At 45.0% G+C, this 19922-nt stretch overlaps 1 protein-coding gene across 1 annotated transcript in view; it reads left to right on the top strand.

Moving 5' to 3' along the window:
* The window catches only part of Pcsk6 (proprotein convertase subtilisin/kexin type 6), a 183895-nt gene that overhangs the window by 67527 nt on the left and 96446 nt on the right, over positions 1 to 19922 (top strand). The window contains exons 6-7 of the mRNA XM_028776685.1: positions 342 to 430; positions 18597 to 18769. Of these exons, the coding sequence (XP_028632518.1) occupies positions 342 to 430; positions 18597 to 18769 (262 nt within the window). The remainder of the gene's footprint in view (positions 1 to 341; positions 431 to 18596; positions 18770 to 19922) is intronic.

Below are 19922 nucleotides of genomic sequence, written 5' to 3'. Positions count from 1 at the left end.
GGCCCAGAACTGAGGCAGGTCTGGGAACAGCAGTAACAAGTGCCGAGACACCCAGGGCCACGGACACTGGCAGCAGGTGCAGCGACTCTGACTGGGGATCTGTTGGAGGCATCCTAGAAGGGACATCCTGGGAACCAGTGCCATCTCCAGAAAGCAGAGAGGGCGGGGCAAAGCCTGATTGAATACATATGCTGAAAAAAGGGAGGAGTCTTTGCTGGCATCTCAGGAATAGGGAGGGATAGCTGACCTTGGCTGCAGAAATGATGACCGGTACACAGGATTCATTAATATTTGCTGGACCGGGACCTCACTTTCTTTGTTTCTGTTTTCCTCTGCTTCAGACATGGCACTCGATGTGCGGGAGAAGTCGCTGCTTCGGCCAACAACTCCTACTGCATCGTGGGCATAGCATATAATGCAAAGATAGGAGGTAAGGTGAGACACAGAGCTGGGAGCAGAGGGGCCAAGGGCCGGGTAGACAATGTTCTTTCTGAGGGGTTCAGCTGCCTCATGTCCTTTGACCTGGGCATAGATCTGGCCTGAAGCAGCAATGTCAGCTCTCACAGCCCAGTCAGCCAGCCTAATAGCAGGTTCTCAAGGTAGGACATGCTTGATTGAGTGAGCAGGTAGACCTCACTCTTCGCTTGTTCAAGCCTCACTCCTTCTGATCCATAGTCTGGCAGCGTGTGATATCTGCTAACATGCAGATTCCTTGCTTCACCCCAGACCCACAACCCAGACCTGTAGATTGCCAGGGAGTTCGTCTGCAGAGGGTCATTTGCCAGCATGGGCCTCCGAGACTCTCTGGGGTCAGGCAGGTGGGTGAGGTCAGTGGAAACAATGCTTACAAAAACCCATCACCCAGAGGAGCTGCACAAGTCCAGCTTGCTGTCCTTGGATGGTTCTCCTCTATTCTCATTGCCAAATTGTGGCTCTGAGCTTCCCGGAGTCTTGGAGATCGACGACCTCCTGAGTAGGGCCAGGAGCAAGAATGTTTTAAAAATTAATTCTTCGAACATCTTCAAGCACGTACTGCATGTAGAACTCTGGGCAGCCACTGAGGGGGAGATGAAGATGCCAGACATAGCTAGGAGCCTCCGGGAGCTCAGCATGCCTTTGGGGTGAATAGTACTGCAGAGAAGTCAGTACGGGACCAGGTACTGACATGAGACAGGCAGACGGAGCTTGGAAGGGTAGAAGCTAGAGGCATGGCTGGAGCCTGACCTGGAGGCTTGGCTGCAAACAGGGCATTCCAAGGAGGCAAAGGAATCGGCAATGTGGAGCTGGGAGGACATATACTACTTAGGGACAGGACCAGGAGTGGGCTGAATACAGGAAGATACGTGGAGATTGTGCCACCTTTAAGCCAAGGAGCATATGACTGCCAGCATCTTCAAAGCTGCATATATGACCACCTCTTGCTTCTGCCCCTCTCCTGACACCTGCCACTGGGCAGGGTAATTTTGGAACACCCCAGACGTAGGGCGGCTACCCCGTCTCTGAGTTTTCATACACAAGGCAGGGAATTTCTCTGTAGTGGCTCTGGGCTGATCATAGACCTAAACCTTTTTATGTCTGTTTCCCCCCCCACCCCCCAGTCATTGCTCCGGAGAGTAAAATGTGTATCTTAACCTGCCCCAGTCTGTCTGGAATAAGTCATAATGAATCATGTGTAAAGTATGAATCGAGACAGATTGTTTCAATTCACACCCTCGTGCTTTGTGCTGGAGGTTTTGTGTATTGAATATGTATGCACTGCTATTACTCCATTCCTTCTTAGACTTTATTTTGACACACATCTGGGTATGTAGCCCAGGCTGACCTTGAACTCACAGCAATCCACTCCTTGAGTACTGAGATCGCAGGTGTGTATAACCTGACTGGACTATTTCTCTTACTCTTGCTTTAAATACTCAAGTCAGCTCATAGAAAGATACACCTGCTTATATACGGAGTATTTCTTGAGCTTTGTGGTTTCTCTATTTTCAACCTGAAGAATTTATTTTTTGATAAATAAACTGGCCTGGAGCTCTGTACGTAACCCAGGCTGGCTTCAAAGTCATGGCCATTATCCTAGCTCAGCCTTCCAAATACTGGGACTAAAGTCAATGTACCCAGAGATTTCTCTTTTAATTTTTTTTTAAAGTTTAGATATTCTGGTAAGAAATTCTCCTAGAATTATCTGAAAGTGTCTTTAAGAAGAGCTAATCAATTAATCTAGTATGGGTTGTATGCCCATGCATACAGAAGTCAGAGGAAAACCTGGGGAAAGACTGAATTCCTGGCTCTGAAAGTATCTTTGTTGTGTTTTGGAAAGAGGTTGTGCTGAGCAGGATTCTTGCCTGACACTTTCAACATTTTAAAGATGTTGGTCTCCTGTCTCCTGCCCATGGCTCTCTCTGAGGGTGAGCCGGGTGCCATCCTGACGGCTGCCCCTGCGCTTGTGTGATCTCTTCTGTGGAAACTCGATGATGCTTTTCTGTCATTTTCCTTCTGTTATTCCAGATTGGAGTTTGCTAATTCTCAGAGAGGTCATGCTAGCTCTCTCTTTAGACCAGTGCTTCTCAACCTTCCTAAGGCTGTGACCCTTTAATACAGTTCCTCATGTTGTGGTCAACCCCAAACCATAAAATTATTTTGTTGCTACTTCATAACTGTAATTTTGCTACTGTCATGAATTGTAATGTAAATATCTGATAGGCAGGACCTGTGAAAGGGCCATTTGACCCCAAAGGGGTTGTGACACACAGGTTGAGAACTACACACACACACACACACACACACACACAATTTAAAGAAAAAAGTCAGTGTATAAGTGTTTTTTGCTTATAATCACCTGGCTGCTCCACACCCTCACAGCTCCCTGAGGTGCTTTCTGCTTTCCTATATTAAAATCTGTCTCTCCGTTTGCTGTTAGTTAGACAGTTAGTGCTACACCTTCTTTTTACTGCATCCAGTCTTTTCTTCTTAATCCCATGCGATTACAAAGTGTTAGTTATTGTATTTTTCTGTCTTCAGTTTTCAGCTTGCTTTATCTTATTTGTAGCCATCTCTAAATCTTCCCTGAGGCTCCTGTAACTTCACTCTATAAGTATCTTTTATCTTAAGCTCCCTGGCGTGGTAGTCAGAGTTACTGCAGAGTCTTTAGTACGAAGTCCAGTAGCCCAGTCATTTTTATGTCCCTAATGATTAATTCTGCTCTTCATAGTGGCTCACGTATTCCTCTATTTTGCATGCCTAGTTATTTTTATTGTATCATTACATAATAAAATTTATTATACAATAAAAATAATCTACCTTGTAGAATTTTGAGCCTGTTGATTTTTTTTTTTCTGAGTACTGTAAAATGTCGTTATAGCAATACTATAAATTTGAATTTTGAAAGGCTTATTCGTCATTTCACAGATTTCTTTGCCAGGAACGTAGCTTTTGCTCTTGTAGCATAGCTTTTGGTATCTCGGTGGAAACCTGCAGCCCTGGGCTGCAGAGTGCTTGGGACATCTGCACGGCTTGTCAGGCTTATGCCTGTTATCTTCTTTCTAGATTTTTTTTTTTAAACTAACATTGCCTAGACACATGTTCAGGGATCTGTCAAAGGAGTGAGTGAACATTATGCCTTTTCCTGGGTCCTTTCTGAGATTCCTTCTCTCAGTTTCTTAAAATCTGTGTCCTGTCATAATTGACTTCAACAGAGAGCCTGGTTGTAGAAATCCATCTAAACTTGGACACCCAAGATAATTCTTTCCTTTAAACCACTAAATCCCTATCTATCTCTGCCCTCTTCTGGTTGCTTTCTGATGCCCTTAAAAATGGACATGTTTCCCAGAGTCTGTGATTATTATCTGTGAAGAGGTGTCCTGCTATGAACTCCTCTTCCCTTACTGAAACAAAACTTAGAACTCATTCATACATACATATATACATACATACATACACACATATGTATATATGTATGTGCATATACATACAATCTGACATATATGTGTATATGCATATGTATGTATGTGCATACACATATATGTATATATACATGCACATATATGTGTGTGCATATACATACAATCTGATATATATGTGTATATATATTACATTTTTTAAACTAGTAGAGTTCACATTTGTTAGCCTTTGCCACACGACAACCATCACAAACTAAGATTTCTTAAACGGCAATTGTCTCTCATTTAGCAGAACATGGCTGCATCGAATAGTTCAGGCTGAGTCACTCTTCAAGGTGAAGTTACGCAGTTGGCTGTGTCTGAGATCTGACTGCTTTACTGGGGATTCTCTCTCAAGATGGGCTGCACATGGCTGCTGATGAGAGGCCTTAACTCCTTGGCAGCTGTGGTTGGGGACACTGGTTTCTCAAAATACCTATCTTTCTTCAGGGTGGCTTGAGTGTCCCTATAGCACGGAAGCTAGTTTCTCCAAGTGCCAGGGTTCAAGAGAGAAATAACCGTCTTGCTACAGTGTCTTTTTTTTTTTTAACTTTGTATTGATTCTTTGTAAGTTTTACATCATGAGGTTACAGTGTCTTTTATGATCTAGTCCCAGAGGTTACATACCTTCTCTACGGCCATATTCTGCTTGTCAGAAGTGCATAACTGCATCCCCAAGAGGAGAGGAATTTGGTTGCACCTTTTGAAGACAAAAATGACATAGTTTAAAATCAAAAATCACCACAGATGGGATTCTTTAAAAAAAAAAAAAATTGAAAAAAAAGCCTGCCTGTTTATTCAAATGCAGTAAAATTTAACAACTTTCTTTGTTAAAATTTTAAATTTTTTGTAAATTTTATCACATAAAAATAACTAAAGGAAACAGTGGATCTATCCAAATTATATTTTAGGAAACAAATTCTCCCAGTCACTAGCACTCTGGCCGTATTGTCAGTAAGTATCCCACCTATGTTCAGAGAGATTAATATGCCCAGGGACCAGTAGAGACATCATTTGCAAAGTGGGAAACCCGTGGTACATCTAATCAGTAGTCTCTGTTGCATTTCATTTTAGAAGATTTTAATTTTTTATTAAGGTCTTGAGGTACACGTGGATGACTTGTGTTCTTTTTCTGTAACATTTCAATAAAAACCTGATGAAATTTTTATAATGTCAAATTTGTTTATCCTCCATTTATGATGCTAGAGTTTGAGATCTAGCTTAAGAAAAGTCCATGAAAAATAAAATTGTTTCCCCTGTGTTTCCTCTGGAAATGTAGTTTTAGGACAATAGTTTATCCAAGAGCTTTAATGGAGTCATCTTTTATTTTTACCTCCTGATTCCTATGGAATATTTTTTTTCTGTGAATATTGAGTAGGATAGAGAACCTGCTGCCAGCCCATCAGATTCCTGTTCAGCTTATGCATGCACACTGTATTTTCCCACCCTGCACCCCCTGTGTACACAGGCTCCTCCCTGATACTGTGTTAGTCTAAGTTCTATCAACGCCATCATTATTGTTTTCATAGTTTGGGGTTTTACTGATAACTAACAGGACAAATTTTCTCTTATAGCTCTTTTTCAAAAATGTCCTGAGTATTCTTTTCTCAGCTGAACTTGAGAGTTTTCTTGTCAAGTTCCATGAAAATTCCTGTTGGGGTTTTGATGGGCATTGCATGTAACATTATAGATTGGTTTGGGGGAGAATGGACAGCTTATTATAATGAGTCTTCCCACCCAGGAGCACCGCAGCGTGTGTCTATATTTGTAGGCTTCTCTTAAGCCTTATCACTTTCTCTGTATAGACTGTTCATATGTAACTAGATTTATGTCTAGGTAGATATGTAATATACATTTATAATCAGTCATTACTGAAATGGACATAGGGAAGGCACTGTTTTTATTCCTGGCTGACTTGTTTGGATGCTATTGGTGCTATGTACTTGTATGGCTTTTCTGTAGATAAATAGCAGCCAGTTGTGAGGACAGTGGTGGGCTGTCCTGACCGTGATAACCCATTTCTTTCTCACACCTTAAGTTGGCGTATATGGACTCCTGATAATTACTAAAGGGTCCTGGTTTATGGGTTCTGTTGTGCTTGATGCATGCTGGAATAGTACTAAACCATTTGTGCTGTCTTCTGTTCATTTCCTGTTGTTGGCCTTTATCAAATTGAAGCAATTGTATTTTATTCCTGGATTTCTGAGCATTTTGATGAGGAGTGGATATTGGATTTTATAAGATGTTCCCTTAAAAGGCATGCACTGAGATGATTGTATTCTTTTCCACACACATATGCCATTTGGTCTGTGTAATGTAATAAATTTATATTCATATATTTATTTCTTTCCTTCTTGGAATTAAATTCTGTTTGATCCCAAGTATCATTCCTTTATATCATTCCAAGTTACTGCTCCATTCAGTTGTTGATTGTGTGTGTGCTTACATTGGTTTGTGGGATAGATTAAACCACGGTTCCTCTTTGGGTGTCACTCAGGGTGGTCTAGTGGCATGCATCAGGGAACTCTATTTTTCCTGCTCTGAAGCAGTTGCCTTATCAGGGCCCTGGCCTGGTTTGGGGATGGCCTAGTGGGTCTGGTTAGTTATTCTTCATGGTCACTGTCTATATGGGCTTTTTATTCTCCTTGAGGAAAGTTTGGTAATTAGATTTTTCTACAAAATCACTCATTTCTCTGGAGATTCAAGCCTGACATAAGCTTAATATCATATTATCAGAATTTAAGGGTACTTTTTTATATGCACAGTTGTTGTTCCCAATTTTATTTATGATATCTGTTTTTCCCCTGGATCAGTGAAAAATTGTTTTTTTTCTCCTTTAAGGAGGGTTTCTTTAGAGAATTATGTTTTTTATTAAAAAATTTTAACTGTTTATAAATAAACTTTTTATTGTTTCATCAATTTCTATCTTTTCTTGTTTGGTAACTACTTTATCTTACCTTTACTATTGTTTGTTCCTAGCTCCTGGAGGAACACTTGTTAACTGTTTAACTGTAGGCTCTTCTATGTCCGAATGAATGGGTGAATGAATGCCATCCACGTGCTCCCCTGACCCCTGTCACTAGCTTAATTGTACTGTGCTGTTATTGCTATTTATTTCTGAATGCTTTTTACTTATTATTTGTGTGTGTGTGTAATTCCAGTCCCATTGGGGTACGATGCCTTCTTCTCACTTCTGGAGGCCCTGCAGGCATGTGATGCACAGACAGACATTGCAGGAAAAACACCCATACACAATTAAGTTAAAAGGAAGAAGAGACAAAAGTGGGGGGAGGGGGAGGAGAAGACCCAAGATCTCACTACCATGTCATTCTTAACAGAACAAGATCAGAACCAGCCTGCCTGCCCCTCTGCCTTTCAGAGCTCCCTCATGTTTGTTTCATGTACCATCTCCAGAGTTTGGCTTTTTGAAGCAGGAAGAATGGAGTGAATTATGTCTTTCCCACCTTCCTGGAAACAGGAGAGCTCTAGCTGATTCTTAACAGATACTATGGCATCTTGCATCGTTTTGTGCATACTGACACTCATGCTGGAGCCCCCTGCTGCCTGCATTCACTTTCTTAGCCTGTCTTTGGAGACAGAATCCTGCTGTGGCTCCAGACTCTCCATCCTTTGTCCCTGGGCTCAGCAATGTTTGGATTACAGGCATGAGCTGTGACATCCAACTGCGTTACTTTTCAATTTGACATTTGGATTTCTGCAGATATTTGCTGGGTTTGGTTGCACACTGACAATTATGCCCACAAATTTCTTGGCTGTAAGTGATTATCATTGCCTGGCAGGTACTAGCCCTGTCCTTTTGGAAGGGTACTGAGTGGGCTGCCTAATCTCAGGACACCATTCCTTCTCTCTGACCTTCTATCTCTCACTCGATTCATCATCTCGGAATGACTCCTGTGCTGCTCCCTGCTCAGCCTGCAGGTAGGCAATGGTCTTCAGGGATGCTGGGGCAGGATCCCTGCTGACCTAGCACCCAGGCCTGGGGGTTTGAGCCTTGTGGAATTACTCTCCTCTAAGCAGACTTGCTCCAGGGTGCTTTCTCCTGCTGCCTGCATCTCATCTCTGTGCTCAGTTCCTCTGAACATCTCGCGTGACTATTTCAGTGTTGTTCTTTTCCTTCTTTTCTGTGCTTTAAGTTCTGAGGATTTGGACTCTAAGGAGAGGTAGGTAGGCCGTGTATCCACTTCACTTTCTTGCTCCAGCCCCTTTAGGATATTTTTTTATTAGTACAACAGTAGCAGCCGTTGCCGACTGCTGTTAGTTGTAGATGCTGCACCAAGTACCTCTTTCTGTCTCTGATCCTCAGGAGGATTGTGAGAGTTGGTGTCATTATGGTCACTTCACAGGGGCAAGGAACCGAACTGAGCGGGGAGGTGACTTGCAACCTCCAGGGTCAGGGAGTTGCTGAGAGGCAGAGCAGAGGTGAGCGCAGGCCTGATGACCTGAAGGCTGGGTTGTGCCTTCTCTAGCCTAGCTCTCTGATGCCAGGGCATAGTGGTGACACCCTGCGGTCAGCTGCCACTGAGCCATTTAACGTTTCTCTTCTCTCTTGCTTGTGAGCCTTCTTTCAGTCTTTTAAGTTCCATTTTACAAATTGTTCGTTTTATTTGAAAATAATCTCGCATACTCAGAGGCCTCCTTCTCGGCCTTTTGTTTGGTTTGGTTTGGTTTGGTTTGGTTTGGTTTGGTTTGGTTTGGTTTGGTTTGGTTTGGTTTGGTTTGGTTTGCGATGCTGCTCCTCTCTCGTTGCACCTGCTGTCTCTTGGCATGTGTATAGTAGACTTGGCTGCACCCTTCTAGCACAGTTTACCTGCCAGTCAAGATCCCAGGGGGCATGCCCATCCTACAGGTGTCTGCAGAATTCAAAGGCCTCACTCAGCCTGTATCTCTGGGGAGGTGAGCCTGTTCAGCATGACAGATGCTCCTGGCTGCATTCAGCATCCTGTGATACAGTGCTTCTCCGCCTTCCTGATGCAGTGACCCTTTAATACATAACATACGGTCCCGCATGTTGTGGTGACTCCCTAACTATAAAATTATTTGGCTGCTACTTCATAACTGTAATTTTGCTACTGTTATGAATTGTAATGTAAATATCTGTGTTTTCTGATGGTCTTAGATGATCCCTGTCCCCTAAAGGGGTCACAACCCACAGGTTCAGAAGCTCTCTGGGGACACAGAAGTAGAAGCCTAAGGTGACCTTCCTGTTAGGGATGCTTAGTAGTGTGGGACAGCCTTTGGCCAGTGCCTAGCCTGTACTCTTGTTTAACATGACTCAGGTATCTCCAGAGGAAAGAGGGTTACCCTGAGGTAACAGAGATCAGGGTCCCCTGCTTCTAAGAACCACCATTATCTGGAGGGACTGGGTCCCCCAGGCTGCTCAGGAGCTGGTGGCTTAAGGATGCCGAGCAGGAGAGGACCCCAGGACCCTGAGTTTGATGGGCACTTTGAAGCAGTAGCATTCCCTGCTCAGCTTCCATGACGATATGCAGCTTCTACTGTGTTTACTTGTCTTCTGGGAAGGAAAAGCAAACAGCAACAGACATATTTCTGTTAGTGTTTTCACCCCATGTTTTGATTGGGTAACTAAATCATGGGTTTTTTTTTTCCCTTTTACAAACACAAAAATGTTAAGTACATAACAACTAAATTAATCTGTGCCCATAAATTGGTTAATTATGTTAATTTCGAGTCACAGAATTCGTCTCATTAGCACTTCCATTAAGCAGTTTAGGCTTGTGAGCATTCTAAGGCAGCCATTTAAGCTCCAGATTAATCTTCAAAGCAGGAGGATTTAAAATGCACAGGAGGCTTGGGAGATTTGGTGACTGTGGGAGGCAGTGCTGTCAAGAAAAAGGGGTCCCCACTTCCCTGTCCCTCATCTTGTCTAAAGTGCTTGCTTGCTAGGCCTGAAAATTCCTAGGCGTGGTCTGAGGATCCTAGGGAGGAGAAGTTAGAGACCCTGGTGGCCACACCCTCCCCAGGAGGACATGTGAGCCTGGCTCCTGGTATCTTGGGCTGCCCAGGTCAGAGTTCCAGAGATAATCCCCCAAACACTGAGGAAGCCCTTCATTCCTGATGGCCCTGAGGAGGACAGGCTAAAACAAAGAGTCTAGCAGCTCCTCAGGCTTATGGCCAGCTCCAGGGGAACCTCCCTTCATGGCTGTCCAATGTCTTACATTCGCTGGCCCCTTGCCTTCTTCTAAGGCCAGCTCAGGGCATGCATTGGCTTTCTCAGCTGCTCACCCTCTTGGGGGATCCTTGCTGTTCTTACCTCTGTGGTATAGATATGTGGGTGCCCTGTGTGGCTCTGAAGCTTGATGTTTGTCCTGTGTCCCAAGAGTCAGCTCTTGATGAATTCCTAAGTCTTTAGAAAATTCACTTCCGATCCTCGTCCTGTTCCCCATGGCAGGAGTCAGTTCGGGAATCAGCTTCCAGGACCAGTGTTTCTCAATCTGTGGGTCATGACCCCTTTGAGGGTTATATATTAAATATTTACATTACAATTCATAACAGTAGCAAAATTATAGCTAGGAAATAGTAACAAAATAATCTTATGGTAGGAGTCACCACAATACAAGGAACTAACTGTATTAAAGGGTGACAGCATTGGGAAGGCTGAGAGCCACAGCTCTAGACAATAGCTATGGCTTTTTCTACCCTTCTGTTTTCGTTTGAGACATCCACAGGCCCTGATTATCAAAGGGGAGCATGGTTTTCATTATTACTTAGGTTTGGCAAGGCCATCTGATGAGCAGATGACTGCCACTAATTGAAAAGGTAGCTTGTGAGTCACAGCTCCCAAAAGGACAATCCAATCTAGGTTGGTCAGGAGTCGGACAAGCAAAGGAAGCAGAGGATTCATTGCTGTTTCCATAGGAAGGCAAGGTGAGGCATGGAAAGCAGGCTTGCAAGTAGTAGAACTGGCTACTGTGGATGACTTCAGCAGGATAGCGTATGTCCCTAGTCATTTGCTGACTGCCCTCCCCTGGTCAGATCGTGAGGACCCAGTAAAGGAGTCTCCCAGGTGGAGACTGGGTTGCTTGGTTTCCATGTGGAAGATATATTTTCCTACACGAGTCATTTACTATGCCTAGAAGTTAGTCAAGGCTGAAGAGGAAAGTCTCTTTGGGGTTAAGACCTCCCAAGTGTCAGTGCATTATAAGACAGAGTTAACATGAGAACATGCTCTGTCAGAGCCTCATCTTGGTGGTTTGGTTATGAAGCCCATGGGTACATGCACATGGCTGCAGCTGTGTTTCTCTGGGAAGACATGGAATGCTGTGTCATGAGAACAAGAATAGCCTGGGAGGCTGAGAGAGACCGGGCTTTATGTCAGTCGGCCATAGTCTCCCTTTATTGGGATGATGGCAGACTGTAGGTTTGTCTTGACCTTAGCTCTTAGGGACCTGGAAAAAGGCTATGGATGGGGCATATTTAGAGATTAACAGACTCTAAGGGGATTATGAGACTTGACAGTTTTGCAGATTTGTGGACATTAAAAAACTATTTTTATTTTATGTATATGAGTGTTTTGCATGTATGTGTGTGTGTATGTGTGTGTACACCATGTGTGTACCTAGTACCCATGGGAGAAAGAAGAGGGCAGCAGATCCTTTCTGAGAGGAATTACAGGCAGTTGTAGGCCAGCTTGTGAGTTCTGGGAGCCAAACCTAGGCTGTCTGAGACAGTGCTGAGACAGTTAAGAGCAGCCAGTGCTCTTAACTGTTGAGCCATCTCTCCAGTCCCCTTTGTGGGCTTTTAAACAACTGTTGAAACCTTGCATGCATGGCTGCCCATGGAATAGAATGTACTGTGGTTTTGCTGGAAAACAGACAAACAAACAAGCATTTCTCTGTGGATTTACTGAAACAAACTGAGGATTAATGCGTTGGATTTGTTGAGGAGAACTATTTGTCACACGCAGGAAGCTACAATCTCATTTTCCTTGCCGCTGTTCATTGCTCTTGTGTTGCCACTCACTTGCTAAAGGCAAAATACATTACTGCTCAATAAACATAAGTGGCCCAGCATGGCAGCTCCCCTGCCTTCCTCCAGACGGTAACAGGCAGGCAAGATGGCCGACCGACTTCTCCTATGAGACCAGTGTGTGTGCACCTTGCTGTGTGTGTGTGTGCGCGCGCACATATGTGTGTGCCCGTGTGTGTATATGCACACATGTGTGTTTGCATATGTATGTGCATGTGTTTGTCTATGTGTGTTTGTCTCTTTGTGTATCTCTGTCTCTGTATGTGTGTGTACATGTGCACATATGTGTGTGTGTTTGTCTGTGTGTGTTCTTTCCCTTTCTTTTCATGTCGAGCTCCCTCAGAAAATAGTTTGAAGGGCAAATGCTACATCTTGTGCTCTTCACAGAGCCAACTGGATGTTTCTGTGTTTCCTTGCCTTATACAAGCTTGCTGTTCAGACAGTCACAATATAAATCAGAAACAGGGATGAAAGGTGGATCACTGAGAGAAAACTGATGTTTTCTTTTAATTTTTACCAAGAGACTTCTAAAATCATGGTTTCGGCCAGTTTTTCCCAGGACACTTCAACTACTAGGTTTAGTCAACCCAATAGGATTGTATACATTACTGAAAGGAGGAAGGCCTGGCCTGCCCAGAGCTCCCCAGGATCAACTTCTAGGAGCACCTAGAATTATCCTGTGGAGCGTGCATCTCCTTTTCTACTCAGACACAAACACACCAGGTTCAACACCTTACCTGTCTGTCCACTCCTCCACCTGGGACTCACAGACTAGCCGCCAGAGTGGATAGATGGATCAACCATCTTTACCATGCAGTCACTCGCCCTGATCCCATCCACAGGAAAGCAACCCAGCGGCTGGCTAACAACAGGAGCTAATTTGCCATCCAAATGATTTGTCCAGATTATTTTTGTCCCCAGCAATTTATAGTAAATGAGCCTTTCTTTTGTTTTCATTAGAAAAATGGTAGCTTTTTCCGCCCCCCCCCTCCTTGGTATTTGCAGAGCCATTCACATCTGAAGCTAATGTTGAACAGCAGGTTTCTATTGAAAATATTTTCCTTTTTTTTTTTCTGTTGGCAAATGTCAGTGCTGGGGAAATCTCACTGCTCCATCCTTACTTCTCCTGCGCCAGTGTGAGCATGTGATGGAGAGCATTGTAACAGCCATTGGGAGAGTCACTCTGCTTGTACACCTTCATATATTCTTGAATGTCTCCTGGCTTCCTCTTCTTCTCATTTAGAGACAGGCACCTCATCATCTATAACTAGTATGAAAAGTCTTAGAATAGCAGGTTCAATTTCAACACCAGAACCACAGAAAAGGCTTTGGCCACCCAAGTGACCAGCGAGCTCTCGTGCCTCTGTCTGCCGCTAACTTTAAAGGCATAAGAAACATGTGGCTCCATGTTTGGAACAGTGCTGAGAACCAGGGCATTATTGGGCCAATTTTTGTTGGTGTAACAAAATGTCTGAGTCCGGATAACTTGGGAGCAGGGGTTTTCTTCAGCTCCCAGTTTTGGAGGCTTGCAGTTCAAACAGCACTGTGCTGACTCTGGCGGGGGTTCCCCTTGGCTGTAACACATGGCTGCAGATAGAATCAGAGCAGAGCATTTGTAACAGGAAGAGACTGTGAGGTGACACAGAAGGCAGTGAACCATTCAACGGTAATCCTTTTCTTTTATAACAATTCCCTCTCTTGAGAACTAAGCAGAGTCAATGAGACCTTCTTTAGTCCCTACAAAGGCAGTGCACTCAGAAGCTAACCACCTCCCAGCAGACACCGTTGCCCCTCTACAGAACCACACCGGGTCCATGCCTCCAGCACATGAACTCTTCAAGGGTACTCTCCAACCATGTCTGAACCACAGCCAAGGGTTCCAGCTTGTGTCTTCCTTAGTCTTCTCAGTGGAATGTGGGGATCAGAGAGGCTGGGTCCATGCTCAAGGTCACACAGGTCTGACATTCTGGCTTAGATCTCTCTGAGCCTGGCTGTCTCCCTCCCATGAGCGGCTCTGCCTGTGTCCACTGCTTACTCCTGCACTGTTAGGGCTGAATGAGCTGGCTCCCTGGGCCAGCATCCCTGAAATAGCCATGGAGTGAAGAAGTGTTGGGCATGTGGGCTGGAGCCTGGGGAAGGGTGGTACCTTGTGGCCACCTCAATTCTTCTACCCAGAACCCCCAAAGGAGAGAATACAGTGAACTTAGTTTCACAGTGCACGCCTGCTGTAGCTGGGGTGACTCTGCCCTACCAATGAACGGAACTTCACAGTAGATACTCCCAAGCCTGGGGGTGGGGTGGGGACTTCAAAAGGAAATGAACATTTAAAATTATTTAAATCAAGAGCCTGTGTTTAAAAGACGGGGGAATAGATGATCCAAGATTCTAAGCAGTTTCCTTCAGAAGCAGGGTAATGAGGCGGTAGACCTGTGTAGAGACCACCCCTCCCCCTCCAGCAAGTCTCATCTTCTTGCTTACGTTACATGGAGATCACATAGGATCCATTGTTTTATGAGACTTTATAACTAGCAGGTAGGCAAATGTCTTCCTTTATAGATAACAAACAGTACATCTTTAGAAAATATGGGAGGAAGGAATTAGTTATTAAAATTATGCCCATTTTTATAGACAGGAAAACTGAGGTTCCATGGAATCAAGCCCATTAAGTGTCTCCTCTGTGCCAGGTACTTTTCCTCCATTTGGCAACTCATAGAGCAAGTAATTTCCTTCACCACTTCGGACAGTAAACCAAGATTTGTACCGTGACAGAGCTTCCAGGGTCCCTATCTGGTCACAGGGCTTCTACCCTGGCATATCTGTCTACTAGCCAGAGGGAGGCCTGCTGCAATGAGGGCCTCTCCTTCTAGAAGCAGGTGACACAATGCCTTAAGTCGCCGTGTGCAGCTGGTCATGGTGTCTCCCTAGCCACCCGAAGCCAGGTAGCAGAGGCGGTAATGGGCAGAAGGAAGCAGATGGAGAGCCGACAAGAACCCATCTGTGCTGCTCATTTTGCAGGCCTTCCAGCTTGAATGGAAAGGCTCTCACGAGATGACTCCATCCTGTCCCTCCATAGTTGCCTGTGCCCGTCTAGCTGCATCCTGCATGGCTCTGGGCCCCTCTGTCAGACTAATGATGTCCTCAGCACCTGAGCCTTACTATTTTTTTTTCCCCAGTAAATCTCTCTGACAATGATTTCGAGTAGGAATTCCCACACCTTCAAAGCAGTTGTTTCTAGTTAAGCCTAATGTCCCACTTAAGCATAAGGCCAGGTTACTGTGCCCCAGAGCAGCCCTGCTGCCCCGACTGCATTGCTGGCTACACTATACAGCCTCCCAAGGATTTCCCCCCCCCAGTGATGTCTGCGTTCACCCTCTTGCTCATGACATAGGAACTCTGGAGCAAAGGGTATAGAGAAAACCGTAGAGCAGTGGTCCTCCACCTTCCTAATGCTGTGACCCTTTAATACAGTTCCTCATGTTGTGGCAACCCCCAAATCACTGTGTGGTAACTGTAAAATTATTTCATTTCTACTGTTAGGGATCATAATGTAACTATCTGTGTTTCCTGGTGGTGTCAGGCAACTCCTGTGAAAGGGTCGATCAACTATGCAGGGCTCGACTGACAGACTGAGAAACGCTACATTAGCGGAACTGAACCTTTTGAAAAAGATTTATTTATTTATATATTACGTATACAGCATTCTGCTTGCATGTATGTCTGCAGGTCAGAATAGGGTACCAGATCTCATTATAGATGGTTGTGAGTCACCATGTGGTTGCTGGGAATTGAACTCAGAACCTATGGAAGAGCAGACAAAGCTTAACCACTGAGCTGTCTCTCTAGCCCCCCAGGAATTGAACTTTTTAGAAAAATAATTTATTCTTCTTTCATGCAATACATCTCAACCATAGCCTCCCCTCCCTCCTCTCCTCCTAATACCCCTGTCCACCTCCCCTCTCTCTCTCCCAGATCTACTGCCTTTCCGTTTTTCTTTAGAAAATAGCAGGATATGATCATGGCATGAGAAGTTAGGTGCTCAGCCTCACACCCAAGCTGGATGAGGCAGCCCAATAGGAGGAAAAGGGTCCTAAGAGCAGGCAAACGAGTCAGTGACACCCCACTCCCATTGTTAGGAGTCCCACAAAAACACCAAGCTCCACAACCATAACAGATAAATAGAGAGCCTGGTGCAGACCCATGAACGCTCTGTAGCTGCTGCTTCAGTCTCTGTGAGCCCCTAAGAGCCCTGTTTAGTGGACTCTCTGGGCTGTGTTCTCCTGGTGTTAGAGGAACCTCAACTTTAAAAACCGGTTAAAGAAAAGAATCGCTAAATCTTACAATTCTCCACAGGGAAGAAGATCTCAACTTGGTAAATAATAAAGTATATCTAGTTATTTGTAACCGATGTGCTACTAAGCAAGAAGATGTAAGACAAGAAAATTGGAGGTGCATAGTAAGGTTCTGGGCTCAGTGGCCAGTCATCAGAAGCAACATAATGGCAGGGTGTCCCGTGAGTACAGTGAAGTATGTCTGCACTTTAGTTCACATGAAGTATTTGTTCTGGGACAAGGAGAAGGTCGCCGCTCCTACTTGAGTTGAGAACCATCTCCTGATCGCAGGGTGGAATACTACAGTAGACTCTTCAGCATCCGCAGAGACTGGGTCCAGAACCCACAGAGATACCAAAGTGCTTGCGCTGAAGTTCCTTACAGGAAATGGTATAGCATTTACATAGAACCTGCGCACAGCCTCCTGTATACGTGAAATCATCTCCAGAGAATGCATAATATATAAATACTGTGTATAGTTGTTCATTGTTTAGGAAGACAAGAAAGAAATGTCTATCCTAGTATAAAAAAGAAATGGTTGCGGTTTTTTCTTTGTGTGGGGTCCCGAGTATTTCAGCTATGTTTTGGCTTCAATCTGTGGGTGCAGAACTGACAAACATAGAGAGCCGCTTCATCCATCTCTCTGTCAGAGTTTCAGTTCTTGAAGATCTCTCATGTAGGTCTTGTACAGGTGAGGTACAGAGTCCTCCCATGATGCAGTGAGCCCCAGAGGAAGGCGTACCTAGGCCTGATGTGTGTAGGGCCAGTGTGCATGACTGTTACTAACCTCGCCTTGAAAATATCCCTTATCACATAGGGGCGATCGCTCCACAGAAAGTTCAGTTTTTAAAAAAGAAAAAATGTGGTTGAAAGTGTATGCTTCAGGCAAAGAAAAGTATTAGAAGGGGCTGAAGTGCCATCAGAGGTTGTTTCTGTGTTTATTAAGCTTCCTGCAAAGAGAGTGAGGCCTACTTTTCTATTGAGTCTTTAGTCGTTCTAAGATGTAGAGTATGTTTCCATGACAGGCATGGTTGTGTTCACACAGACCTGTGTCCAAGAGACTCTGGAGGCTCTCAGGAAGTGTTCCTGGTGGTGGGGGTTTTGGTCAGGTGTTTTTCTTGGTCTCTTCTTCAAGAGTGAAATAAAAGCCCACACAGATTGTAAAGTATCAAGGAAGCGTTATTCAACAGCAAAGCTGTAGTACAGATTAGAAAGGATACAGTATCAGACTGGCCACGGGAGTGTGGGGTGCTCAAAGGCTCTTATTATTCTATGGGGGCCACCTTTTATGGGGTTCAAGTGAAGGAATTGTTCATGACTAAGGGTGTAATGAATGGTTATTTATTTGGCTTGACAGGCTTAGTTTACCTAGGTCTTTGCTCTCTGTACACTAATCATGTGCACTCTTGAGTAAGCACAGGTGTAAGATGGTAAACAGAAAATTCTCTCTAGAAGTTCACTTAAGGAAATACTTTTGTCTGACTGCATATATACCCCAGATGAGTCCTTCTACTCTCAGACCAGAATGTATTGGGAATATGTTTGAAGAGAAACTGTACAGTTTGATGGTCATTAATATACTATAACCAGAAGCACTTTGGGGAGGAAAGGGTTTATTTCTCAGGAATGCCCATCACTGAGGGAAGTCAGGGAAGGAACTCAAGCAGAGTAGGAACATGGGGACAGGAACAAGCAGAGGGCATGGAGGAGTGCTGCCCACTGGCTGGCCCAACATGGCTTGCTAAGCCAACTTTCTTATATACTCCAGGACTACCCACCCAGGGGTGGCATCTCCAACAGTGGGCTGAGCCCTTCAATATCAATCTTCAGTCAAGAAAATACCCAACAGGCTTGTCCATCGGCCATTCTGATGGGGACATTTTCTTAATTGAGGTTTCCTTTTCCAAAGAAACAAAAACAGCCCAAATAACTATAGCTTCTGTCAAATTGACACAAAACTAGCCAGAAAAGCTGGGTGGTGGTGATGTATCTTTAATCCCAACACTCAGGAGGCAGAGGCAGGCAGATATTTGAGTTTGAGGCCAGCCTGGTCTACATAGTGAGTTCTGGGGCAGCTAGGGCTACACAAAGAAACCTCATCTCTAAAAACAAACAAAAAACAACAACAAAAAAAAAGAGAAACAAAAACCAAAGTCGCCAATACAAGAACCTTCTAGTGTCCTGGTGTCCCGGCGTCCTGGCGTCCTGGCGTCCTGGCGTAAGCTTCCTGAGGCTCTTGGGCCTTGCAGGCTCCCATTCATAGGGTAGCTTCACTGCTTGCTCAGGATCCCCAGGGCTGACAATGAGCTTCCGTCTATGTTTGCAGGCATCCGGATGCTGGACGGCGATGTGACCGATGTGGTTGAGGCCAAGTCTCTGGGCATCAGACCCAACTACATTGACATTTACAGTGCCAGTTGGGGGCCAGATGATGACGGGAAGACAGTGGATGGACCAGGTCGTCTGGCTAAACAGGCTTTCGAGTATGGCATTAAAAAGGTGTGAGTAACCCAGGGCTATGGGGAGAACCCAGGGCAGGGTGTGTGTGTGTGTGTGACTGCACATTTTGAACATTTAAATACCAAAGTGACACCAGCCATGGCCTGAAAGAAGACTGGCAGGAAAGCCCTGCAGTGCCAGAGTGAAGGAGAAGTCTCTCAGGGGCTCTAGGGAATGGTGTATACCAACTCAGTTGGAAGGGCATAGCTAGTCCAGGGAGAGCCAGCTTAGCTAGCACTCACTGTCCCTACCTACTCCACTGGAGGCTGAAGAGGACTATGTAGGTGGTGGGAGGCGGCTCAATCAGATCTCCTGGCCTGCTCCTTGGGCTATGGAGGTGAAATACTGAGTGAAGCTTTCTGTCTATCCTGGGGTGTGTCTAATGTAAAGCCTCATTGCATCAGGGAGCTGTCACCTAGACACCCCCACCCACCCTCACCAGCACACTGCCCAACAAACACAGTTACAGTTTCAGAGGCAAACCATAGTCAACATCCAAGAGGTTGACTACCTTCTGATCTGAAGAAGCTGGAAGGCTCATCTCAGGAGGCCTACCCTCAAGCTCTGCTGTATGACCCACTGTCAGTGCCGAGGGGTGGGGGCAGTGACTTAGGGAAGATGAGGTTGGGAAGGGGTAGCAGGAGATGAACCAAAACCAGTTCTTACAAGCCAGGTGGCACAATAGATTGCTGGGTGAGGACAGTTTCTTAGAGCAGTCAGGTGCAGTTGTAATCAGCATCCAGGAGGCCGTGGGCTGCCCACTGAGCCCCAGCCCACAGTATAGGTGTGGCTAATGAATGCTGGCAGGGATGTGGGGGCGGGGGAGGCATCGATCAGGAAGCCCAGGTGTTTCTGATTCCTGTGGGAAATGGGAAAGTGAAGGATGCAAGGATTGAGTCCACTTTATTGTTTATATAATTTAAAACATTTTTTCAAGCTTTTATTATACTATAACCCATGCACAGCAATTCAGATTCAGTTAATAGTTAATAAGTACATCCAAAAGTACCAAAAGATTACACTGCAAACAGCTTGTCTGTCTCCCTTTGCCCTGCAGTTCTGCTTCAGATCAATCTCCCTCTCTCTTCCTCCCTCCCTCTCTCCCTCCCTCCCTTCCCCTCTCCCCCTCTCCCTCCCTCCCTCCCTCCCCTCT

Source organism: Grammomys surdaster, unplaced genomic scaffold (assembly GCF_004785775.1).
Source record: "Grammomys surdaster isolate TR1022 unplaced genomic scaffold, NIH_TR_1.0 271, whole genome shotgun sequence".
Lineage (NCBI taxonomy): Eukaryota > Metazoa > Chordata > Mammalia > Rodentia > Muridae > Grammomys > Grammomys surdaster.
Note: the sequence above shows the minus strand (reverse complement) of the source record. Positions and strands in the feature narration are given on the sequence as shown.